Source organism: Perognathus longimembris, chromosome 6 (assembly GCF_023159225.1).
Source record: "Perognathus longimembris pacificus isolate PPM17 chromosome 6, ASM2315922v1, whole genome shotgun sequence".
NCBI lineage: Eukaryota > Metazoa > Chordata > Mammalia > Rodentia > Heteromyidae > Perognathus > Perognathus longimembris.
In genome coordinates, this window is record NC_063166.1 from 12,857,957 (window position 1) to 12,884,409 (window position 26,453).

Sequence of the window (26,453 nt, forward strand, 5' to 3'; positions counted from 1 at the left end):
GTGGGGGTACAACAGTCTTGAGGAAGAAAAAACCAACAAAAGACAATACCCAGGCCCTGAGTTCAAGTCCTACTAGTGGCACACGAAAGCAGCTAAGGAGAAGATCACAGGACTGGGGGTGCAGCTATGAGGCAGGGCAAGTGTACAGCAGCTCCAGGATCGAGATTGAATCCTAGCACCAAAGGAACATTTTAACAAAGAAACGGATGGCCCTGCTGCTTGAAGCCAGCCTTTCTGTCCTACCCTCACTGCCCTGAATGAATCAGGTAAACAAGTGAAGCCCCAATGCCACAGGGACTGGGGGGGGGGGGGGGGGTCAGGCAGCAACCAGCACCGGCACTTTCCAGCAGCGTTACCTGGTATGCTAAATAGGACGCACCACACTGATTTGCAGTGGTGCTTATGAACCTCCCCCCAGGAAAGACAGGTGCTCCCGGGCATTTCCCAGAATTCACCTGGTACCTGGACTCCTGCCGGTGTCTCTACTGCTCTTCTAGTTCCAGTGGCTGGAATAAAGTCTCCTTCCCTAAAGTGCTAGTAGTCATTTCGTGACTATTTTAAGAAGTAGTGTATTGAGTTGGGGGGAGGGGTGTAGTTTGCCTAGCATATGTGAGATACTGGAACAGAGAGAGAGAAAGAGAAAGAGAGAATGACCTGTACCCCCCCCTTCCAGCATTGTTAAATGTCTGTATTTTGCAAAATTTGTTTCCTTAAAAAAAACCTCAGCCTTAGAAGCCAAGTGTAATGGCCCAGGCCTATAATCCCAGCCCATGGGAGGCTGAGGCAGGAGGATCAAAGCTCAAGGGCAGCCTGAGCTATATCTATAGCCAGACCTTGTCTAAAAAAAAGCAAAAGGAAAGAAAGAAGGAAGTCGCCAGGCCAGGCACACAGTAAGTCTACACGGAACTGGACTGTACGGGAGAACACAAGTGGGAAAGTCTACAAGTTAAACTAGGAGGTGGATATACAGGGAGACTGAGCTCCCCACCTGGACTGTTAGATGGCCCTGTGGGTGGGGGGGGGACCTTCCAAGGATGCTGGAAGGAGTAGGGACGAGACCCCAGGGTCCCCACTACTCCTGTGTGGCTTGAGCAGTTCACTGTCAAGCTGGGACCCAGTTCAGGCCCCAGAGCTGCCGTTACCATCCCTATGGTAACTGCCCCCCGCCCCCGCCCCTGCCCGGGGGCCCAGCCCCGTCTCTCCCAGCAGCCACCAGCCCCGTCTCCCAAGGGAGCCCCTCCCGGAGGAAAAGCAGAGGGATAGGCAGGTGTAGCCAGCAATCGTAAACGAAGCTCCCCAGAAGCCATGCTGCTTGAGGGGAAACTGAAGGTAACAATGAGAAGAGGGATGGGAGATTAATGTTCACCATGTCCGGCTTTTTGAGACAGCCTTGCTGTGCAGCCAGCCTTGAACTCATCATCTTCCTGCCTCAGCCTCCTGAGGGCTAGAATTATAGGCATGTGCTACCACACCTGGCTTTCGTTACCTGTCTCCTTTTTTTACTATTTTAAAAAATTTCAGGGCTGGGGATATAGCCTAGTGGCAAGAGTGCCTGCCTCGGATACACGAGGCCCTAGGTTCGATTCCTCAGCACCACATATACAGAAAACGGCCAGAAGCGGCGCTGTGGCTCAAGTGGCAGAGTGCTAGCCTTGAGCAAAAAAGAAGCCAGGGACAGTGCTCAGGCCCTGAGTCCAAGGCCCAGGACTGGCCAAAAAAAAAAATTTTTCAGCCAACGTAGAATGATAACCACATCCAAAAAAATAAAGATAGGCAGGCACTGCTGGCTCATGCCTGTAATCCTAGCCACTCAGCAGGCTGAGATCTGAGGATCAGTTCAAAGCCAGCCAAAGCAGAAAAGTAAGACTCTTATCTCCAGTTAACTCATCAAAAGCTGGAAGGAAGGGGCTGGGGATATAGCCTAGTGGCAAGAGTGCCTGCCTCGGATACACGAGGCCCTAGGTTTGATTCCCCAGCACCACATATACAGAAAACGGCCAGAAGCGGTGCTGTGGCTCAAGTGGCAGAGTGCTAGCCTTGAGCGGGAAGAAGCCAGGGACAGTGCTCAGGCCCTGAGTCCAAGGCCCACGACTGGCCAAAAAAAAAAAAAGCTGGAAGGAAAAAAAAAATGCTGTGGCTCAAGTGGTAGAGCATCAGCCCTGAGGGGGGGGAAAAAAAAGCTAAGGGACAGTGCCCTTGAGTTCAAGCTGCAGAATCAGCACAAAAATAGACAGATGGTAGATAGATATTTAAATATCACCCTCAGACTCCAAGCACCAACAAAACGCTCCCAAGAAACCGCCTCCTTGGGCTGGGAATGTGGCTTAGTGGTAGAGTGCTGGCCTAGCATGCAGCAAGCCCTGGGTTCAATTCCTCAGTACCACATAAAAAGAAAAAGCCAGAAGCCTTTTTCTCTCTGGACCCTTACTGCGGGCAGGTCAGCAGTTTGCTCTCTAATAAACTCTTTTCTGCCTGGGGAAAGAAAAAAAGCCGGAAGTGGCGCTGTGGCTCAAGTGGTAGCATGCCAGCCTTGAGCAAAAGAAGCTTAGGGACAGTGCCCAGGCCCTGAGTTCAAGCCCCAGGACTGGCAGAAAACAAACAAACAAACCTCCTTTACTCTTTACTGTCCAGCCCATTTGGGCCTATGTTGGTGAAGGAAGGCAGGATATTGGACTCAGAAGACGACTGGGATGTGGGGACATGGGGCAGAGCTATCTCTGAATCTGAGGCCTCTCCACCCCTGTCCCCTCTCCCCACCTCCACAGCCACTCCTGGAGACTTGCTTGCTCCCAGCTCTACTGTGTGGCTTTGCCTAAGGCCCAGAGCCTCTGGGTCTCAGGGTCCGCCTGGTAATCAGGGTTTACAGATTTCGCCCATGGCTCCACGTCAGCCTTTCGCAGTTCCTCGGTGATGGAGACTGAGAAGGGAAGGCCCCCCCCCAACCTCGTTCTAAGCTGCCACAGTCTTGTGGTTTGGGGGAGATGACAGACAATTCTCAAGCATTTCCTCTGCCCCGACTCCTGATATGACAGCAGGGCCACGAGGTGGGGGTGGGGCCAGTCAAGGGCTGACTCAGCTGGGTCACCACTGTGGGTGGGTGCCAGCCCTGCCCCGCTGGAACCCCAGAGAATTCCTTCCCCATGCCATCAGCTGCCCTGGGTGGGCACCCCAGGCCACAGCACACACCCATACACACACACACACACACACACACACACACACACCCCTTCACCCTTGTCTGAGCATGGAGACCGTGCTCTGCCCCGCCCCTGGCCCTCATCAACACCACATCCATTCACTTTTACCAACCACCTACCACGTGCAAGACTTGGAGGGGGAGTTCGTTGATGAAATGTAGCCAGACAACTGTGCCACGTGGCTCTGGTCTGGCAAAGCCCAAGATAAAAGCTCTCCACTCCTGGGGCTCACCCTGTCACAGAAGACACCCCGGCCCTTGCTCCCATCCAATTTGGACCTGCTTGGAGCAAAGCCTCTGGTTCTGGAGTTCCCCCCAGCAAGGGGGCTGTATTCCAGGCCCGCCATCTGCCACCTCTCCCACCCAGGCCCCTTCCCCTAACACGGTGAAAAGCAAGTCCTGGATGTCCATCACTCACGGGATGGGAAAAGGAGCCACCTGCTGCTCTGGGCCTCCATTTCCGTCTGTGGGCATGAAGATGTAGAGCCACTCCAGTCAGGTCCCAGCAGGAAGACAGCCCTCATGAATGGATAGAGATGGGAAGGCATGGATGGCTCCTGGGGCTGGGGACAGGACTAAGGAGCCCCCCTGGGTGGCTCGGTGCCCTAGAGCTGGAAACTACTGGGAGCTGTTCCCATTCAGGCCTACGGAAGTCAAGGAGGGGTTGAGGCCCGCCCAGAAAGCAAAGCCTAGCCACTGCCAACTTGAGCATGGGGTAAGAGGAGACTAACAGAGCAAACACCCCCTCAGCTCTCTCTTCCAGCCCCCCATGCAGTCTTAACCAGCACCTCCCATTGATCTGTGGACCTAACCAGCCACCTGAGAGCCAGGAGCCGGGTAACAGCCCACGGGGATCCACTTCCTGGGGTCTGGACAAGGGTAGTAGAGCAGCCAATGGGTCTGGAGAAGGAATAGAAATATCTAGCACAAACACCATTTGCAATAATCAAACTGTGGGGTCTGTCGAGGTGCCTGTTAACAAATGGATAAAGAAAGTGTGGTACGTACATGCAACGGAATATTATTCAGCCATAAAGAAGAATGAAGTTTGTCATTTGTAGGCAAACAAGGATAGAATTGGAGATCATCATTCTAAGTAAAATAAGACAGACTGGGAGAGACAAATATCACATGTTCTCTCTCATATGTAGAATCTAGACATTAAACAAATAAGTATGACACAAGTGTAAAATGGGAATTATTTGTAGGAAGGAGAGTGAAAGGAGAGAATGAAGTGGGGATATATGACCAAAGTATTTCATATATGTACATGGAAATAGAACAACGAAATGTGTTTAAATAATTTAAAAGGCAGAATCGGGTGGCTCATGCTTATAATTCTAGCTATTCAGGAGACTGCAATTTGGGGATCAAAGTTTGAAGCCAGCCCAGGAAAGGAAAGTTCATGAGAGTCTTTTGGGGTTGTGTGTGTGTGTGTATGTTGTGTTTTGTTTTGTCTTGATCATGGGGCTTGAACTCAGGGCCTGAGCAGTCTCCCTGAGCTTTTTCAGCTCCAGGCTAGCACTCAACGACTTTGAGCCACAGGGCCCCTTATTGTTTCCTGGTGGCTAATTGAAGAAGAATCTCATGGACTTTCCTACCTGGGCTGGCTTTGAACCACGGTCTTCAGATCTCAGCCTCCTGTGTAGTTAGGATTATAGGTGTTAGCCACAGGCACCCAGTTCATGAGACTCTCATCTCCAAGTAAGCAACAAAAACTCAGGAAGTGGAGCTGTGGCTCAAGTGACAAAGCACTAGACTTGAGCACAAAAAGCTCAGGGACAGCACCCAGGCCCCAAGACCAGCACACACAGAAAAAGTAACAGAGGGGTAATATATCAAAATATATTCTATGCATGTATGGAAATATCACAATGAAACCCTCTATACAACTAATATAAACTAATTAAAAAATCTAGTGTACCCATTTTGCAGGGCAGTTAGCCCTGTCTACAAATGTACTCTGTAATTGTCATATTTGCCTGACCCTAAGATTCATGAAAAGGGGAAGTGCCTCTATATCTAAAACAATGACAATCTAACGGTAGAATCTTGGTTTCTATGGATAATTGAGGCTTGGGCATAGACAAGGCAGATTTTATCACGGTCTCTACACCCCACCCCATTGAATAATGTGACCAGGGGCCTGCTATGCCCACTGGCAGGAACAGGATTTTAAGAAGGGATGCTGGTGGAGGCTGAGTGCATTTGGTCACCCTCTGAGGTCACCTCAGCCTGATGCTGACATCTGTGTGTGTGTGTGTGTGTGTGTGTGTGTGTGTGTTGTGTGTGTGTCTCACACATGCGCAAGCTACACACACATGCCAGTCCTGGAGCTTGAACTCAGAGCCTGGGTGCTGTCCCTGAGCTTTCTTTTTGCTCAAAGCTAGGGCTCTATCACTTGAGCCACAGCTCCACTTCTGGCTTTGGGGTGCTTAATTGGAGCTAAGAGTCTCATAGACTTTCCTGGCCAGGCTGACTTTGAACCTTGATCCTCAGATCTCAGCCCCCAGGGTAGCTAGGACAATAGGCATGAGCCATCGGCACTCACTCTGATGCTAAGGTCTTGCAGGGCAGCGCTCCTTGAAGAGGAAGACTTCAGGCCACCCACGCTATGTCCAGGCTGGGGAGGCCATGCATCCGAGAGAAAGTGGCCCAGGGCCTCTGTTGGGAGTGCCCAGGCCTCGGCGCCTCCACAAAAGCATCAGCCTGCAACGTGGGGTGAGGGTGTTGGGTGGGAAGAGAGGCCTGGGGCAGGGCCGGGCAGGAGCAGGCCTTGTCTGACAGGAGGTGAAGGACATCAGGTCTTCTGGGGCTGAGCCCTGGCCTCCAGCCCCGCCCACATCCACCTTGGCAGCACGGAAGCCTTCAAGCCAGTCCTTGCCCAGGTTGCCTGGCCAGAGCTGAGGAAAACTAAAACTAGAGGGGTTCACCCCTTGTGCCAGGTGGACGGCCTGCTTCTGGGTCATTCTGAAGGAAAGGGTTCATGATTGAGGAGGGTACTGTGCCCTTCGAGGGGGCGGGGAGGGGTCATAGCCAAGGCACTCTGAGTGGGGAGGGAGAGAAAGGCCTGCTGTTTGCCCAGGAGCTGCATAGACACTGGGGCCCTTGTCCTGGGGCAGTGGGGGAGGCTGCCAACCAGATGGAGAGCCGCTGGTCTGGAATGAGCAGTCAGCCTCTTCCTCCCACACCCCCAGCCAGCTCCCAGGCCCTGGAGATGAACAGAGGCAGCCTTGCCAAGGCCTGAGGGGGAGCACAGCCTCCCCCGCCCCCTAGCCCAGCCAGACCCCAGCACCACTGAGATTGCGAATGCTCGGGGGTAACTAGGATACCAGAGACCCTATCCAGACCCCATCCAGACATAGCCCTGCCCTCTTGGAATCCAAGTTCAGATGCAGGCTGTGAATCGCTTACCTAAATAAAGTACCTGTGCTAGGGAAAGGTGGGGGTGTTGACGCAGATTGGAGGTCCCCCAGGGAGCCTGAGAAAGTGGGGAGTGGGCAAGGGAAGATAGAGGACCTCCCTGAGGAAGTGATATTTTAACTTCCACTCCAAGCATAGAAAGCCATAGGTTCAAAGGCCCTGTGACAGGAAGGAGCACCATGAAAGAGAGCAATGTCACATCACTGGAGCAAGATAAACTGTGGTGGGAGGTGTGGGTCGTATCCAGCAGGGCTTATGAGATCATTTGATCTCGGACTTAAGCCAGAGGCCATTGAGGGCTTCCCCTGGGAGGGTTGGCTGGTTTCTGGATTTTGAATCTCAATCCCCAACCTCCAACATGAGGGGACTGCCAGGGGGGTCCAGGCTGGGGCAGGAATAGAGAGTAGCATACAGAACCAAGGGTTCAGAGCAAGCCCGGTGCTGGTGGCTCACACCTGTAATCCTAGCTACTCAGGAGGTTGAGATCTGAGGATCATCGTGTGAAACCAGTGGGCCAGAAGAGTATATGAGACTCGCATCGCTAATTAACCAGCAAAAAGCCAGAAGTGGAGCTGTGGCTCAAGTGGTAACGCCACCACTCGAGCAAAAACGCTCAGGGACAGTGCCCAGGCCCTGAGTTAAAAACCCCCAGTACTAACACAAAGAAAGGAAGGAAGGGAAGGAGGGAGGGAGGGAGGGAGGGAGGGAGGGAGGGAGGGAGGGAGGGAGGGAGGGCGAGCTCAGAGCAAGGAATGCTGTCCTTGGAGATTACGACATGCAGAAAATGAAGGTGACTTTTCTGCCCTCAGCCCAGCCGAGGGGACTGTGGTTGCCAAGTCACAACATGGGAGCCCACAGAACCCGACATGGATGAAGCAAAACACACCTTCTCCCCCTCCTCCCACCTCTGAGGTGGCCTATGGCTGGCGTTCCCCTGGCTCTCAGGAAGGTGGTAAACTCCTGGGTCCCCATTGCTGGTTCCTTCTGGAATCCTGGGCCCATGACAGAGCCCCTTGTCCTGCTGTGGCTGAGTGTGGCGGGCAGGCTGACATCCTCCCAGCTCTGACCTCATCGCAGGGAGGGAGGGCGGAGGAAGCAATTCCAAAGAAAGTTCCAGCTGCATGCTCTCTAGCCCATAGGCTGTTTTTCTTTGAGTCAATCAATATACTTCACTTTTATAGAACAGTTTCAGGTGGACAGAAAGACTGAGCGGAGAGAGAATGCTGCACTCCCACGCCCCAATCCCCACTCTGTTTCCCCGAGGATTTCCCCTCTTGTGCTTCCCCCTTGCTACTGTTGATGAATGTACATAGATAGATGATGATGATCCAATCCAAGCTTGCGTTATTGCTCACTGTGTGTGGTAGGGTCACGTGGGGTTCCACAAACACAACATGGTCACGTGTCCTACAGTACAGTATCACACCGTTGTCCCACTATCCTGGGAAAGTGACTAGCCAAGCCAGGTGTCTCCCAACACAGAGAGAAAGGGGCTGCCAAGGAGGAGATGGAGAATAGAGGTCAACTAGACAGAGGCAGGCCCGCCACCTACCCCTAGGCGGCGCTGTGGCAGCGTTTGGGCATTCAGGCTCACAGAGCTGGCCAGGACTTGCAGGCCACCGAACAACTAACAGATCCACAGGCAGGAGATGGACACGGCCACATACAGGGCTGGTGACGGCTGCGCAGCTTGTAGGCTCTGTGTACGTGTCCAACAAGCAAGTTCCCTAAAGCTCAGCTTCCTCGTAGGTCAAATGAAGCAGCAAGTGTGGAGAATTGTGGTTCTGGCACAGAGCAGGTGCCAAAAAAAAGCAATAATAAGTCGCCATTGTTCATTTAGTATAGATTTATTCTTTGTTTTTGCTTTTTGAGACAAGGTCTCTCTATGTAGCTCAAACTGGCCTTGGGGTTACAGGCATGGGCCTGGCTTTACTTAGATGTATTTGTGGGGGGAGGGGTTACACTGAGGATTAGACTCCGGGCCTCCCACAGGCTAAGCAAGTGCTCTACCACTTGAGCCCCCTTTTTTTTTTTTTTTGGCCAGTCCTGGGCCTTGGACTCAGGGCCTGAGCACTGTCCCTGGCTTCTTCCCGCTCAAGGCTAGCACTCTGCCACTTGAGCCACAGCTCGGCTTCTGGCCGTTTTCTGTATATGTGGTGCTGGGGAATCGAACCTAGGGCCTCGTGTATCCGAGGCAGGCACTCTTGCCACTAGGCTATATCTCCAGCCCACTTGAGCCCCTTTTGCATCAGTTATTTCCATAGTAGAATCTCACTTTATACCTGAGCCGGCCCAGGCTGTGATCCTCCTATTTGTGCCTCCCTGTGTCTCTGGGGATGACATCTCCCAGCCTTTGGTTGACACAGAGTCCCATGAACTTTTATGCCCAGCTGGCCTTGAACCTCAATCCTCCAGATCTCCATCTGTCAGGTAGCTCAGATTACAGGTTTGAGCTACCACATCTAGCTTGTGTTTGTGTGTGTGTGTGTGTGTGTGTGTGTGTGTGTGTGTGTGTGTGATGCACGTGCGTTGAACTCAGGGCCTGAGCACTGTCCTTAAGTTTTTTAACTCATGGCTAGTGCTCTACCACTTGGGCCACAGCTCCTCTTTTAGCTTTTGGGTTCTTTTTATTTCTTTTGCCAGTCCTGGGGCTTAGACTTAGGGCCTGAGCACTGTCCCTGGCTTCTTTTTGCTCAAGGCTAGCCCTTTACCACTTGAGCCACAGTGCCACTTCTGGCTTTTTCTATATATGTGAGGAATCGAACCCAGAGCTTTATGTATGGAAGGCAAGCACTTTTCCAGTAGGCCATATTCCCAGCCTCCTCTTTCAGCTTTTGGATGGATAACTAGAGATAAGAGTCTCACAGACTTTCCTTCCCAGGCTGGTTTTGAACCATTATCCTTCTATCTCAGTCTTCTGAGTAGCTAGGATTACAACTATGAGCCCCTGGCACCCAGCACATTTAGCTTATTATATGTATTCTTATTGGTTCTTCTTATCATAACCTCACTGGATTACAAGTTTATCAACAACCATCTCCTCACCTCATTCTCCATGTGGGTTCCTCAGGCTGCAGAGACCAAGGGTGGGGACCATGTCATGAACACCAGTAGCGTGCAGAATGGAGGCAGGGAAGGAAAGATGCCACTAACCACATGTCTTATCTAAGCTGAAGGCTTTTGGAGCTCTGCCTCCCTAGGAGAGACTCAGAGTCGGGGCACAGCAGCCTGGAGTTACCCCAGTGAGCTGAGCTGGCAGCCCGCCAGGACATTGGTTTTCACCTCTGGCCCGGGGGGTCTCTGCTTGAGCAGCGACCGGCGCTTCGTTCTTCCCTAACACCATGATGGGCAGCAGTGACCAGCGTCCCTCCCACAGCCGGAACCAAGACACCAGTAGCCTTCATGTGAGGAGGAGAACAGAGCAGAGAGGGGGCCCCACATATACCGCAGTGTCCTCTGGGTCCTGGGTCTCCTCCTCGCCCAGGCCACTGCTAGGGTGCAGGGGTGTCTCCCCAGCCATGATGACGGGCACCCGTGTGGATGGAGGGGCAGCCATGTATGTGGACGGGCCTCCTAGTGACAGAGGATGCCCAAGCCGTTCAAAAGGAGCAAAACGCAGACAGGGAAGTGTCTTCTACCAGCCTGTTAGTTTCTTCTCCTCGGCCACCCCTCGACCGCCCCTCGGCCCAGTCTCTGCTGCCACGCACCCCCACACCGCCAGTATCAGCTTCCTGAAGCCCTGAAGGGGAGAAGTGACCACTTCCCTGCATCCTTGTCCAGCTCCAGCTCCAGGTGGATCCCAAGACACCTTGGTCCTGGCCAAACAACTGGGGCTGGGGTGCAGGCGCTGCCCAAGAGACCTCAGACCAGCACCTATGGAGAGTCCAAGACCGGGAACCCGAGCACATAGGGCCTGGCACCTGGCCCAGCTCCTGGCTTTGCCCATTCTGCCCCCCAGGGCCCTAAAGGCCACGGAGAAGGAAGGCGGGGCTGGGCAGAGGTGGGCGGGGCAGGGACTCTGGGAGGCGGGGCGGGGCTGAGGTGGGCGGGGCAGGGACTCTAGACAGGTCTCAGGAGAAGCTTTGCTGTGGCCAATCACTGGGAACGCTGAAGACTTCCTGGTGTACTGTGGTGGAGGGAGGCAGGGGCTAAGGGTGGGGACCGTGTTTTCAGCCTCCTCCTGAGCCAAAGGGTACCTCACCTGTCCCTTCCCAGGGCTGACCTGTCCCCAGCGTCACCCATGCTGCTCTAAGCCTCCAGCACAGCCTCCTCCTGTAATAGCCCAAGTCAGAGATCTCAAAGCAGGCCGCAGTCCTTGTGTGAGGTAGCCAGTCACACACACACACACACACACACACACACACACACACACACACACACACACACCTTGCACCCCGCCTTTCTTACCCTCCACAAGCCCCTTGGACAGGGAGGCATGGTGTTCACAGTGGCTCCCTGTGACCATTTGGAGAATGCCCTAGAGCCGGGTGCAGGTCAGGATGGTGGTGGGGAGGGGTCTGCTCTAACCCCAGCTTTGCACAGCTCTGTGCTGTGACCTCCAGGAAGGGTCACTGCCAGCGTGGCAAATGCCCAGCACCCCACGCCCAGCCCAGAAGCCCAGCTGGCCCTTGGCACTTCCTGAGCAGCAAAATGCATCCTGCCTTTCTAGCTTGAAAAGAGGCAGCTTATCAGAGGGGAAAAGGATGCTTTGTCCAGGCCTGGCCATCTGCCTGGCTGGGAGGGCCGTGCCCACGTTCTGGACTGCACAGCTGAGCCTGGCCTACAGAGGGGTCCCAGGAGCAGGCCAGGGTGCAAAGGCCTGGGATTGCAGATGGACAAGTCTCTGCCCCAGGCCACACCAGGACCCCGGTTCCTGTCATGTGCCCCTTAGGTCTTCCTTCCCTTCTGCATCTATGCACTTGTCTTTCTTTTTTCTTTTTTCTGTCATTCTTGGTTTTGAATTCAAGACCTTGTGCTTCCTTGGCTGGCACTCTACCAATTGAGCCATGCCTCCAGCCCAGGTTTTTGCTGAGTATTTTGATTTTCTTTTTCAGACATGACTTTTTAAATTGTTATTACAAAGGTAATATACAGATGGGTTACACTTATATAAGTCAAGTAAAGAGTTCATTTCTTTCTCTCTTGGTTTTTTGGGGGGTTTTGTTTGTTTTGCCCATAAGGGGCTTGAACTCGGGGCCTAGGCACTGTCCCTGAGCTCTTTTGCTCAAGGCTAGTTCTCTACCACTTTGAGCCACAGTGCCACATCCCATGTTCTTGGATATAAGATTCTCATGGACTTTCCTGCCTGAGCTGGCCTTGAACCATGATCCTCAGAGCTCAGCCTCCTGAGTAGCTAGTATCACCCCTTCCCTCACCCTCTCCCAGTTTCTCCCTCCCTGCTGATTATTTTGAACATGGAGTCTCGAGCACCTCTCTGCCCACGCCCCATCCTCCAGATCTCAACCTAAAGCTAAAGTTACAGGCGGTGCCCAGCTGCACGTCCATGCCCCTCCTACCTCTCTGACTCCCAGCGGAGGAGGGCCCTGCCCCTCATTCTCCCCATCCATCACTCATTCAAGCAACACTTGAGTGCCTCAGATGTAGAAGTGGCTTTCCAGGCTCAGAGGCCACGGCAGCAGCAAACCAAACAAGTAACGCCCGCACCATGAAGCTCGTGTTCCAGTTGAGAGAGTCAGGTGACAACCCATACATAAGCACACAATGTGTTTAATGATGAGAGCAATCTGAGGACAAATAAAGCAGAGCACAACAACATATAATCCTAGGCTGAGATTGCAGGATGGCTGTTTGAAGCCAACCCAGGCAAGAAAGTCCATGAGACGCTTAGCTCCAATTAACTACCAAAAAGCTGGAAGTAGCGCTATGGCTCAAGTGGTAAAGCACTAGCCTTGAGCATAAAAGCTCAAGGACAATGCCCAGGCCCTGAGTTCAAGTCCCAAGACCGGCACAAAAAATTAATTAAAAAAAGATAATGAAGGGGCTGGGAGTGTAGCCTAGTGGTAGAATGCTTGCCTCGCATGCATGAAGCCCTGGGTTCGATTCCTCAGCACCACATTAATGGAAAAGGCCAGAAGTGGGGCTGTGGCTCAAGAGGTAGAGTACTAGCCTTGAGCAAAAAGAAGCCAGGGACAGTGCTCAGGCCCTGAGTTCAAGCCCCAGGACTGACACAACACAACACAAAACCAACAGCGTGGGACGGAGGACTAAGGCCAGAGCGGGAACCACGAGGCTCTCCATGGGCAGCTAGGGCAGCTTTCTGAGCATTACCAACATCTGGGGCAGGAACTCTGCGTTGGGGGAGGTCGGGTCACTGGGAACGGCCTCCAGGCCTCTCTCTGAGGGGCTTGGGGGAGCTGTACCCCCCAACTATGGCCCGAAGCATCTCCAGCCTGTCCCAGCTCAGGCCCCACCCTCCCGCTGCAGCCGTGGCCCTGGCCTCCTCCACCCTCCGCTGTCCATCGTGCCACGCGCCACTCTCCCGGACCACAGCCTTCTGTGGCCCCCACCGCACAAGCAGCCTTAGGGGCTCGGCCCGGAGCCTCCTGCGCCCCCGCCGTCCAGCTCTGCCGTGGAAGCTGCGGCCACGCTGTGAACTCCCAAGCGGATCCCACGATCCTGTGAGGACAGCGGGCGGGTGCCGGTGCTCAAGCTGGTGCCTGCCGGTGAGCGTGCTTGTGCAGGTGCACACACTCATCTAGGAGCCCTCGTGCAGGGGCGCACACTCCTGGAGCTCCGGGCTCCAGCCCTTCCCGGACTCCACCCCCTAGAGTGGGAGTAGGAGATGCCACAGGGGTGGGGGGTCTGCATCACCCCAAGTCTTCTCTTCCCCCCGACACCCCTTCCCCAGCCCCTTGCATTGCAGTATCTATCAGCACCAGTGATGAGAGTACCCCCGCCACGCTAGCAGCCCCCCAACTGGTCCCTGCTACAAGCCCTGGCCCTGTGGTCTTCCCTCACCCCCTCTGCAGCTTACACGCATAAACCACATCATATCCACACACAACCTCGGATGAAAGAAGCCACCCCCACTCCAGGGGCTGGGGGCTCAACAGAAAGTCCAGGAAGACGCTTATCCCCAACTAACCAGCACAAAGACATCAGTGGCGCTGTGGCTCGAGTGGTAGAGCACTAGTCTGGAGTGGAAAAAGCTGAGACAACACCTGGCCCCTGAGTTCAGGTCCCTAGGACTAGCACACACACACACACACACACACACACACACACACACACACACACTCCCTGACCAGTGAAGTCCATCTCCTCACTTTGATGCCCTTGCCACCTGACCCCCTCTATTCCTTCTTCTGCACTCACTCTCGCTATTTGGGCCTCTTCCTGTCTGGAAACCCAAGCCAACCCAGCTCCTGCCTCAGGACATTTGCATTGGCTGATCGTCCCATGCATTCCTCCCCACCTCCTGCCTACATACACAGAAGCTCTTCAAAGAGACCATCCCATTACCAGCCTCCTCTTTCTTCCTCATCCCTGATGTGCTGCCTACCTATTATGTGTTCCACTACCATTAACCAAAGTACCCCCAAATTGGAGGTTTTGAATGTCTCATTCACCGCTGTGCCCCAGTGCCGAAAACAGGACTGGAACATAGTCCAGCCCTAGTGGATATTTGCCCCATGGATGCTTTGAGAACATTCTATGGGCCTCGCAGCTTCTTTTTTTTTTTTTTTTTTCATTTTGTTTAGCTTGTTCTTGGAGCTGGGAATCGAAGATCCAAGCAGCTCTTGGTAACCTGAGTTCTAGACCAGAGGCCCAGCTTCAGGGGTTCCGCATGCACCCCAATATGCGAGGGACAAAGAAAGGAGATATATCCCATACGCAGAGGGAAGGGCCACAAAGCCCCAGCTGGTCTTTGGGATTTAAAGAGAAGCTTTAGGTTCACCTAGGGAAGAGCCAGGCAGCGGGGAGAGGGAGGCAGAACACAGCATTCTGGACCCCAAGTGTGGCCTGGTCCCCTGGGGTCTCTGTTCAAAAGTCATCACTCTCGTTATTTAAGGGGAGCAATCGGTTCGTTGAGGTGATTCTTCTATCTTATGACATAGGGCACGGGGGATGGGCCAACCTGAAGGACCTCAATGAGACACACACACACACACACACACACACACACACACACACCCCTTCATGATCCTCACAAACACATCACCTACCCGTCCTGTCCTTCCTAAACCTCAGATGACTGTGGGGGCAAAAGCTCAGAGCAATAAAGACAGATAAAAAATGGCGGCAGGGATGCCAAGCTTTTCTCCTACTCTGTGTGTGTGTGTGTGTGTGTGTGTGTGTGTGTGTGTGTGCAGGTGCATGCGCACGTGTGCACACACACATGCCAATACAGGGGCTTGAATCCAGGGCCTGTGCTGTTGCTTAGCTTTTTTTTTTTTTAGCTCATAGCCAATGCTCTATCCCTTGAGCCACAGCGCCACTTCCAGCTTTTTGCTGGTGCATGGAGATAAGAGTCTCACAGCCTTTCCTGCCGGAGCTGGCTTCGAACCTTCATCCTCAAGATCTCAGCCTCCTGAGCAGCGGCCAGCACCTGGCTCCCCCTGCTTCTGGGTACAATTTGGAGATGTGCGAGCCCCGGGACTTTTCAGCCGCAGCAGTTTCTAGGTGTCTGTTACATCTCCCTTCCACCCACGGGAGAAGCCGGGACTCTCCCATTCCCCAGATGCGAAGGCAGATTTGGCGAGGTGTGGGGCGGGTGTACAGTCACCAGAGCCTGCGCCAGCCTGTGGGAGGGGGAGCGCCACCCCACCCCACTCCCCCTGGCTCCCCTCACGGCTATCCACCTCCCACTCCAGCCGGAGATGGAAGCAGGGGACTTGTCCTCCTCTCCCGCGTCCCATGGCCCTCCAGACATCCCTGGTTGTTCCTCTCCCAGCAAGGAGGGTGGCTTGGAGGTGTCCCAAATCCTCAAGGCTGGCCACCATGAGGCTGAGGTGCCCACTCAAAGACCTGCCCACTCGCGCCTGTCATCCTAGCTACTCAGGAGGCTGAGGTGCGAGGATCCACCAGGGCAGAAAAGTCCAGGAGACTCCTAGCTCCAATTAACCAGCAAAAAGCCAGAACCGGAGGTACAGCTCAAGTGGTAGAGTAGCAGCCTTGAAGGTAAAAGCTAAGGGACAGTGCCTAGGCCCTGAGTTCAAGCCCATGACTGGTGGGCACAGGTGGGCACACATATACACACACATGCACGCATGCCCTCCAGAGACGCCTGGCTCCCTCCCGGTCCTCCTGGACCCTCTGCCCTCACCCTTTCCCCTCCCCAGCGCTGGCTCTTGCGTGGGGTCATCCCTGCCTCTGTCACCCATGAGTGGCAAACCAGGCCACTCTCTGACCCACAGAGCTGAGAAGTGCCCCACCCCCGCTGGTCCTGCCCGGGCAGGACGTGCCAGCATGCCAGTCCTGTGGCCCTTCTGTGAGTTTCTCCAGAATCCCAGGACTGGGGAGGGAGGGCGTGCGGCGGGAGGGGGAGCCAAGAGGGCCCCACACCGGCCAGGGCCTCTGACCATCTCCCAGGAGCCTCTGCGGTGTCCGCTCAGGCCCCACCCTTCCCAGCAGCCCACTGAAGGAGGAAATGATTAGCAGGGCAATTAAGGCACAGGTGAGTCATGCGGTCACAAGGCTCCTGGCTGACTCAGAGGCCGGGCAGATGGCCTTCTACCAGCACCGACTCAGACTCTGAGTCAAGGGCTCTGTGGGTCCTGGTGAGGAGCTAGCCCCAGGCCAACCAGGAGCCACTCATCCTCTACAAGCCCCCCTAGATGAGGGCCAGGAAGCAGGGCCTCCGTCTTTAGCAGGCTGGGCTGGGACAGTGGGCCACCTGCTGTTATACTCCCCTTCCCAAACATGTGGCCCTAGAGCCGCCGTGAACACACTGCAATTGCTACCGGTCACAGGGATGGTTGAGTGGCCAAGTAAGAGTCAGGTGCCTGTGGCTCACTGGCATAATAATCCTAGCTGCTCAAGAGGCTGAGATTTGGAGGGTTCGGGCCAGAAGATAGCCTGGGCAGCAAAGTCTGAGAGATTCCATCCCCAAAGTAACCAGTAAGAAGCTAGGCCAGGGACATGGCTCAAATAAACCCAGAAAGCCTATGGCACTGAGTTCAAACTCTGGTACTGCTTTTAAAAAATAAAATAAAAATAGAACCAAGTACTGATGGCTCCCATCTGTGATCCTAGCTACTAAAGAAGCTGAGATATGAGGATTGCAGTTCAAAGCCAGCCCAGGCAGGAAAGCCCATGAGATTCTTACTTCCAATTAACCACCCAAAAGCCTGAAGTGGAGCTATGGCTCAAGTGGTAGAGTGCTAATCTCAAGCTAAGAAAGCTCAGGGATAGAGTATCCAGGCCCTGAGTTCAAGCCCCAGGACCAGCACACACACAGAAGAACTAGCCAAGTCATCTTGGGCACAAATGTGTCACACTTACAGTTCTAGCTATCCGTGAGACAGAGATTGGGAGGATTGGTTTGATGCCAGCTGGAGCAAAAAGTTGATGAGATTCTCATCACAACAAATAGTTGGGTGTGGTAATGCAAGCCTACCATCCCAGCCTCAAGGAAGGCTGAGATCAGGAGGGCCGTGATTCCAGCCTAGACCCCGCCCCCCCATCTCAACAGAAAAAGCTTGGGCACGTACCCATAGCTGCTTCCTGCATTTATGCCGGGAGGACAAATAGGGTTGTCAACACAGCTGGCCTGGGTAAAATGAGAGACTCCAATCTCAAAAATAAGCAGAGGAAACAAGACTGGGAGTGTTTCTCAAGTGGTGGAACACCTGCTGTACAATGGCGAAGCCCCTGAGTTTGTAATGAAGCAGTTTTGAGAGCCCAAGGCCAGCAGGGGCCACAGAGCAAGGAGGAGGAGGAAGGGAGGCAGAGGCAAGAGGGAGAGGAGAAGCAGGAAGAATTGCAACAATCTGCTGTCTCAGCTCCACACAACAGACCTCAGGCTGGACATAGTGGGGACACGTGGAGACCAGACAGGCTTTCATACTAAGGAGTCACTGTGGAAGAGTTGGGGACAGTTACAGCTCAGAGCCTGGGCCTAGGGGGGAAAAAATCGTCTCTCAAGGGCCAACAGGACTGCCTGGCAAATAGCGCCCCCTAGTGTCCACACTGGGCATGGCCCCACTGCTCAAATGACCCCAGGAAGTCTCATTTGAGACTCCTCCACCGGGCCTGGCCAGTAAGGGCCCCAATCCTTACTTCTGGGTTCAGCAGCACTTCCCCCCAGGTATCTGAAGCTCTCCGGGTCCACCCAGCGCCCCTCTAGCCTCCTCCGCCAGCATCCCCAGAAGTTCCCAGCCCTGAGCACGACGCAGAATAGGCCCTGCCCCAGCCTGCACAGCAGGCCTACAGATAAAGGGTGCCCCAGCCTGGGAGCCAGCGCTTCTGCCTGGACCCCGAGGACACCTCCTCCACGGCTGTCCTCCCCAGGCTAGCCCTCCTGCGGCAGGGCCCCGTGGCTCCACGGCCTCTTTCCTGGCTTTGTCCCTGAGCTACTGGGCAGGAACTTCCTGCTGGAGAATTCCCGGATCCTCTCCAGGAGGCCACAGCACAGGCTGAGAACTGAGCATGGGGGATCCCAGGGGTACCCCTCCTTCCGGCCAGGACTCCCCTGCAAGTCTAGGCTTGTGGGTCTTCCTCCACACTAGGCCAGGCTCATAACTCTGAGGCCCTTCCTGGCCAGATTGCCCTGCTGTGGGTCCCCAACACCGCAGCCCTATGGGCACAGACTGGGCCGGGATTTGGGGACCCCCTCCAGTTAGCTGGGTTTACTCCAGGGGTGAGGATGAGAGGCCAGGTCCAAACCCAGAACCCAAGAGGCCACAATCAAACCGGTTTTTATTAACATCGTAGCCCAAATCACAGGTAGTGACAGCGGGCTGGGTGGGCACCCACAGGCACGGGGACACACCCATGTCCAACCCCCAGCGCTTAAAGACGCCTCCCTGTAGGGGGGACCAGGAGTCTGGACACGGCGGGCCTGCAGGTAGCCAGCACCATTCCCGGTCAGTTCTCCACCTCCTCGAGCTCCTCCACCAGCAGGGGCTGGGGACAAGAATGCATGAAAGAAGCTGCCCCGGGGGGGGGGGGGTACAGGCTCCTTCTCTGAGCTGCACCCCAGAAACCTCCCACCCCTAGAAACTCACACCCACCCACTGACCAGCTTTTCCGACTCACTCCTCTCCTTCCACCCCGAAGCTGCCCAGTTCCACAAACCCGCCCCCTCCCCGGGGGGGTCCCTATAACACGGAGAGCACCTGCTCCCTTGGAAGCCCCAGGGAGTCAGACACCCCCCCAAACTCTCCCATTCCTCACCTCACTCCTGAACGCCTCGCCAAGGGCACTCGGCGCCGGGCCTTCCAGTCTAGGGTGCCATTTCAGCTGCCTTGGCAGCCCTTCCCCAGGCCCCCAGCATTCTCCAAAGGTTGAGGGGCAGCCTCCTCCCCCCTCAGCTTGCTGGCCCTGAGGGCAGAGAGGAAAGAGGAGAGAGATGGAACCCCAGCATTTTCACAGGGGTCAGATGTTCCGGGTGCGGCTGTTGCTCCAGAGTGAGCTGGGCCGTCCCCTGCGTGTCCCGTCCAGAAACCCCACGAGCACCCCCCCCCCCCCCCGCGTCTGCGGCCAAGGACAGGCAGAGGAAGAGAAAGGGGCAAGGAAGAAGAGCAGGGGGAGGGGGAGGACGGAGCCCCAAGATGAGAGGCCATTGGTGCAAAGAGGCCAATTTGAGCAGGGCGCTGGTGACTCGCACCTGGGATCTTAGGTACTCAGGATAGTTGCGATCTGAGGATTGCAGTTCAAAGCCAGCCTGGGCAGAAAAGTCGATGGAACTCTCATCTCCAGTCAACCAACAAAAAGCATGCCGGAATGTGGCTGAAGCAGTAGCATGCCAGCTTTGAGCTAACAAGCCAAGCTACAGCTTGAAGGCTTGAGCTCAAGGCCCAGCGAGCTACACATAAACAAACCAGTAAGGGAATGGGACGGCCCTGTGGGAGGGGGCTCCCTGGCGTGGCGGTGGGGGAGGGCGCATGCCCTGTACATGGACAGGACTCGGGCCTGAGGGATCTCCTGAGGCCCGGGGGCAGGGCCCAGGCCTGAAGCCTCCAATCCTGTGGAAGAAAAACCGCATCACCTCTGAGCCTATCTCTACAGGCAGGTGAGTTCACTGACAAAGAAACCGCGTAGAGGAAGAAGGGGTATGGCTCACGTGATCGAGTTGACAGCTTTATGAGCGTGTGAAGCTCTGAGTTCAAGCCCCAGGACTGCACCAAAAAGGAAGGAAGGCAGGGAGGGAGAGGAAAAAAGAAAAAATGAAAGTCAGGTACTGGTGGTACCTGCCGAGACTCCTAGCTATACAGGAGGCTGAGATCTGAGCATGGAGCTGAGAAGCCAACCTGTGCAGGAAAGTCCGTGAGACTCTTATTTCCAATTAACCACTGCAGAGCCAGAAATGGAGCTGTGGTCAAATAATAGTGTACTAGCCTTGAGAGCCAGGACAGTGTCTACGCCCTGAGTTCAAGCCCCAGGACCGACATCAAAAAAGAACAAAGAGGGGCTGGGGATATAGCCTAGTGGCAAGAGTGCCTGCCTCAGATACACGAGGCCCTAGGTTCGATTCCCCAGCACCACATATACAGAAAACGGCCAGAAGCGGCGCTGTGGCTCAGGTGGCAGAGTGCTAGCCTTGAGCAAAAGGAAGCCAGGGACAGTGCTCAGGCCCTGAGTCCAAGGCCCAGGACTGGCCAAAAAAAAAAAAAAATTAAAAAAAAAAAAAGAACAAAGAAACAGCTTAGACTGGAGGTCACAGAGCAAGTCAGTACAGAAGCGGGGAGGGAGCTTGACAAAGGCCTCTGGTCTCCCATCCTGTGCTCCCTTGTGCTCCTCCCTTTGGTAAACCACTGTGGAATGAATACCCACCAAGTCCAAGAGTCAGGTCGTGACTGGATGAAATAAGCTGCAAAGGGCATCGACACACTTGTAACACAAATCCATCAGTGCATCCTCAGACAAGCTGAGACAGGCCTGACCTTTAACAACCTTTGCCAGGAGACAAGGGGTTGAGGTCTGGGGTTGCTCACTAGAACCAATTGGTGGGCCAGGGGGAAGGAACAGTTATGAATGGGAGAGAGAACAGGAAAACAGCAGCATTATTTGATTAAAGCAAGCTGGTCTTAACAAATCCTCTCCTTGTACTGATGAGGAAACTGAGGCACAGAGAGGGAAAGGGCTTGCTTACAAAGCCACACAGCAAGTGAATGACTAAATGGAAAAGACAAAATGGGGCATCTGGCCCAGTATGAGAGATTCTGATCTGCAATTAACCAGCAAAAAGCCAGAAGTGAAGCTGTGGTCCAAGTGGTAGAGCACCAGCCTTGAGTTAAAAAAAAAATCTGAGAAGTGCCCAGGCTCTGAGTTCAAGCCCCAGAACTAGCATACACACACACACACACACACACACACACACACACACACACAGGAACTTCTGGTTCAAGTAAGAAATAAGTGTGCGTGCGTGCACACGTGCACAGATGCGCAGGTGCATGCATGCAAAAGACCAGGATTGTCACTCAGAGTGTCTACGACAGAAGTAGCCACTAGCCACTCTACCCAGGCACTGGGGTCTGGTGGCCCAGGACAGGACAGGCCTACCAGGCTTTGTACCATGTCAGCTTCCTTCACGGTGACCTCTGGTTGGGCTGGCAGCTCCTGGCCCTCAGGGCTGTCCACCTTCCAGAAGGGGGGCTCTTGTGGTACAGCTAGAAGCTTCTTCAGCTCCGACTCCACAAAACCTGACAGCCAGAAAGATGAGTGTGTGATATTGGGAAATAATACATTCAAAGCCGGGCACTGGTGGTTCATGCCTGTCATCCGAGCTAATCAGGACACTGAGATCTGAGGATCGCAGTTCAAGGCCCGCCTGGGCAGAAAAGTCAATGAGACTCTTATCTCCAATAAACCACGAGAAAACTGGAAATGGAGCTGGAAATGGCTCAAAGTGGTAGAGCGCTAGCCTTGAGCAAAAGAGCTCAGGGACAGTGCCCAGGCCCTGACTTCGTTCTTGTTTTCTGACATGCAAACTCCTAAAACCCTTGGACACTTCAAAGTGCTGAGGCCTTCTGTATGGGAACAAACGAGGGTTCGCTGGCAGAATCTAAAGCTTCAAGATGTCAGTGTAGTGCGGCAGGTGAGCAGATGGGGCAAGGCACAACACCTGCATGAGCCTGCTCTCTGCACCTCCCTCTCCATCTGTGTCCTTTGCAATACCCTTCACAGTAAACGGTTAAGTGAATGGAAATTCTGTGAGCTGCCTGAGCAAATTAATTAAACCTGAGGGTGGGGGGGGGGGGTTTCCGGAACTGTGATTGATAACCAGTTGGACAGAAGCATAGGTAGAACCAACCTGGGCTTGAAATTGGCATCTGAAGTCTTGTGGCACTGACTTTTTGGTAGCTAGAAATAGGAGTCTCATAGATTTTCCTTGAAATGTGATCCTCAGGTCTCAGCCTCTTGAGAAGCTAGGATTATAGGTATAAGCCACCAGAGCCCAACTGTTAATACTGTATTTTATGTAATATGCTTACAGGAAAGTCTGGCCCTAGTAATAGCTCTATAAATGGCAATGTTTTGTTTTATTTCTGTTCTTATTTGGTGCTGGAGGGTGAACCCACAGCCTCACACATGCTAAGCAAGTGCTCTATCCACCACTAAGCCCCCGGCCCTAGCCCAACAACGGTTGTTATTGTATGTTATTACTTCTGAACTCAGTCTGGGGACTGCAATGGGACATGGATCCAGGGATGGGGATGGCCACACGAGGAGTTAGAAGCCTCCAGGTGGAGACAAGGATGTTCTAGAAGAGTGACCCTCATCCTACCTTGCAGCCTCCCCAACCCAGAATGAGTTTGACCCTAGGCCTAGAAGCCTCCAAACCAGCCACTTGCTCGGCTGTGTTGTAGTTGGTCATTTTAGGTCTTCTGGTACCACCTGGTGGCCAGGTTTTGTATTGCATCTCTGAGCCACTGACCCAAACTGGGCTTCTGGGCCTAGGGACAGTTGCATTGAGGCGTGTACCTAGTGTCTCTGTGTACATAAAAGTCCTACGCGGCGGTGACTGGGAGGTGGCAAGGTGTGTATCACAGAGCTTGGCCAAGCTGTCTTCTTCCTCCTCTACTTCCTCTCTTTTCTCCTCATTCGCCAAGTCTTCCTGGAAAGAAAACTGAAAAACAAAAACAAAAAGCAGGCCAGGTCCCTGAGCAGGCCAGGACCCCCTAAACCCCAGGAGAGATCTGTCGAGATGAGGCCGTGGGCCCAGGAGAGATAGGGCACCCCCAGACCCCTGACAGACCTGGGTCATGGCTGACTTCCGGAGATGTTTGTATAAGCTGAGGATGTGGCTCCAGGGAGTGCCCCCCGCCTGGGAAGAGGTCCCTCTGAGGTCACCTGTGAAGGGGTGGTGTCACTGGTGGGCTGGCAGCCGGGATGGGAGCTGCTGGGGTCAGAAGGACGGATGAGAGGGACTAGGCTGTGTTAGGGATTGAACTCCAGGCCTTCTACTTGCTAGGCAAGGGCTGTACCTTTTGAGGCACCCTCCCCTCCGTCCTTTAGGGTTTTTTGTTTGTTTGTTTTTGTTTTATCAGGTAAGGTCTTATGCTTTTCCCAGGGCCAGCCTCTGACTAGGCTCTTCCTGCCTCTGCCTCCCCAATAGCCGGAATTACAGGTGTGCACTACCATACCCAGCGTTCTATTCTGAACGTCCGCTGTGTGTAGGCCTCGTTCTAGGCACTCGACAATCAGCATCCCAGCTTATCCTTGAAAGTACTCTCAGAGAGAGGTGCTAGTTGTTTTTTTGTTTTGCCAGCCCTGGGGTTTGAATTCAAGGCCTGGGCACTATCCCTGAGCTTCTTTTGCTCAAGGCTAGCACTCTGCCACTTGAGCCACAGCGTCACTTCTGGCTTTTTCTGTGTATGTGGTGCTGAGGAATCGAACCCAGGGCTTCATGCATGCTAGGCAAGCACTCTACCGCTAAGCCACATTCCCAGCCCTATTTGCTCTTTAACTTAAGAGTTGGGGCAATGCTAGCTGCTTGGTGTGGACGCCACCAGTCCCTGAGACAGGGACCTGTATCTTGCTGGATCCCACACCCTAAAGGAAGAAAGTCCATTTCTGGCTCCCTCGTCACCCGTAGCCACCATATTCACCCTTAAGTAGACATTCCTTCTCTTCCTCCTCTTCTTTTGCCTCTTCCTCCTCTTCCCCGTGCTCCCTAGTGAAGGCCACGGTGCTGGCTGCCAGCAGCTCCATGGCCCTCTGTGGGCCTTCATGCTCCATCTTCAGAGCCTGGGCAAAGTGGGCCCTAATCCCAAAGCACAGTCAGGTCAGGGAGGGAGGTAGAGACCCCATCACCACCATACAGGAAACTAGACCTGCTGCAGCCCTCCTTCCTCCCTTCCCTCATGCCTCTGTTCTGCCTCCTGGGGTCTTTGTCACAGAGGGGCGATTCCCTCCCTCCCAATGGAAGTGAGGGACAAGGAAGGTGAGGAGCAGACAGAGAGACTCCCTCCTCACAGGGATCCTGCCCCGTCCAGTGGCAGTGGGGATCTAGGAGGGAGGGGTGGCCAGGGCAGGCAAGAGGGCATGGAGGCGTGGGGCCTGCGCCGTCTGTGGCGTACTCCTGTGCAAATCCCAGTCCTCTTCCTCCTCCTCCTTCATCATCACTGTCACTCTGCGGTGCTGGGGAACCCAGGGCCTAGAGTATGGTAGGCAAAGGCTCTATCACTGAACTACAACTCCAGTCCCTCCCCTTTTTTGTGATAATGGGGTTTCTACGCGAAGACTTATGATTACTAGGTGCTTTACCACTTGAGCCACATCTCCAGCCCTGCTTTTTGCTGCTTATTTTCTTTTTATTTATTTGTTTATTTGCCAATCCTGGGGCTTGAACTCAGGGCCTGAGCACTGTCCCTGGCTTCTTCTTGCTCAAGGCTAGCACTCTACCACTTGCGCCATAGAGCCCACTTCTGGCTTTTTCTGTTTTTGTGGTACTGAGGAATAAACCCAGGGCTTCATGCATGCTAGGCGAGCTCTCTACCACTAAGCCACATTCCCAGCCCCTTGCTGCTTTTTTTTTTTTTTTTTGCCAGTCCTGGGCCTTTGACTCAGGGCCTGAGCACCACTGTCCCTGGCTTCTTTTTGCTCAAGGCTAGCACTCTACCACTTGAACCACAGTGCCACTTGTGGCCATTTTTTCTATATATGTGGTGCTGGGGAATTGAACCCAGGGCTTCATGTATATGAGGCAAGTGCTCTTGCCACTAGGCCATATCCCCAGCCCCCCTTGCTGCTTATTTTGGAGCTAGGCCTCGTGAACTTTTCTGCCTACACTGGTCTTGAATTTTTTTTAATATTATTTTATTTTATTTTGTTATTGGTCATGGGGCTTGAATTCGGGGCCTGGGCGCTGTCCCTGAGCTCTTTTGCTCAAAGCTAGTGCTCTACCACTTTGAGCCACAGCTCCACTTCCAGTTTTCGGGTGATCACTTCGAGAAGGGTCTCATGGACTTTCCTGCCCGGGCTAGCTCTGAAATGTGATCCTCAGATCTCAGCCCCCTGAGCAGCTAGGGTCACAGGCCTGGGCCACCAGCGCCCGGCTCCTCCCTTTCCTCTTTCTTCAGTGCCCCAGCGCCTGCAGGACTACCTCCAGCCACCTCCCCACTCCAAACCCTCACTCCCGACCTCTATCCACTGCATGTGTGAGCGCGTGTGCGGCCGTGGCAAGGGGGCCTCACCTCAGGCCTCACACTCTCCCTCAGCTTTTTCCCTCAAGACTGGCACTCTACCACTTGAGCCACACCTCCGCCTCCTCCATCTGCTGCCTTTATCATCCAGGTGCCGCCATTGCAGCCCCGCACCTGTCCATAGCCTCTCAAACACGGACCCTCCCCAACTTGGCTGTGCCACCTCCAGCCCATATACTTCCCCCATCTTACCCCCCCCCCCGACTCTTCCCGGTTCCTTCACCCTGGGCCCCTTCCCTACCTGGGCTCTCACCATCATCACCAACCCCAGACACACTCACCTGTCAGAGGCCCCTAAATCCCCAGAGGCTCTGCCTATTGATTCTTCCTCCACCTCTTCCTCCTCCTTCTCAGACAGGTAGCCCAGTTCCTCCCAGCTTCCTCGAGGCGAGACTGAAGTCACCTCTCTCCCCTGGGCTGCGAGCCTCAGGACTTCCTTGGGGTGAGGGGTCTGAGCACTGAGGGCCCCCTTGCTTAACCCCACAGCCTGGTTCAGTGGCAGGCTGAAGGAGCCCGATGGGATCGCAGAGCGAGGGCAGGGCGGTGTGGCCACGCTCCCTGGCACCCTCTTCCCTGGGCCTGCCTGGAGGCCCATGCCCAGTGAGCCAGCATCGTGCTCCAGCAGGGGGCCAGGACAGCCCCCAGGCCGGGCCTTGTCACAGCTCTTTGGACTGCCCACCTGGCCACAAGAGCAGAACAGAGGCGAACGCCCCGAAATTGGTGATCGTGACCGAGGGGCGGTGGCCGAGGCCTCCATCCTGAGGAGGCCGAGCAACACCTAGGACCAACTGCTTAAGACTAGGAGTCGTTTTCAAATGAAAACCTCCAGTTGGAAACCTGGAGTTCTAGAAGGCAAAGATGGGGTGGGGGTGGGGGGATGGGATGGGGGATGAGGGCAGGGAGGGGGTGTAAGGAGCCCCACTGGGTTGAGCTGGGGCTGAGAGGACTCAGAGGATGCAGGCACGGGGCGAGGGGGGGGGGGGGGCGGGGAGACTTAGAGG

The 26,453-nt window shown here is 54.4% G+C and overlaps 1 protein-coding gene across 1 annotated transcript; it reads right to left on the reverse strand.

Annotated features, from left to right (window-relative positions):
• Positions 1–13,334: 13,334 nt before the first annotated feature.
• Positions 13,335–26,209, reverse strand: LOC125353509 (gametogenetin-binding protein 1-like). Its single transcript, XM_048349213.1, has 6 exons — positions 25,734–26,209; positions 23,848–24,011; positions 23,004–23,098; positions 22,730–22,874; positions 21,308–21,447; positions 13,335–13,403 (listed from the first exon to the last, which is right to left on the reverse strand). The coding sequence occupies exons 1-6, from the start codon at positions 26,207–26,209 to the stop codon at positions 13,335–13,337; spliced, it is 1,089 nt and encodes a 362-aa protein (XP_048205170.1).
• Between the last annotated feature and the right edge of the window lie 244 nt (positions 26,210–26,453).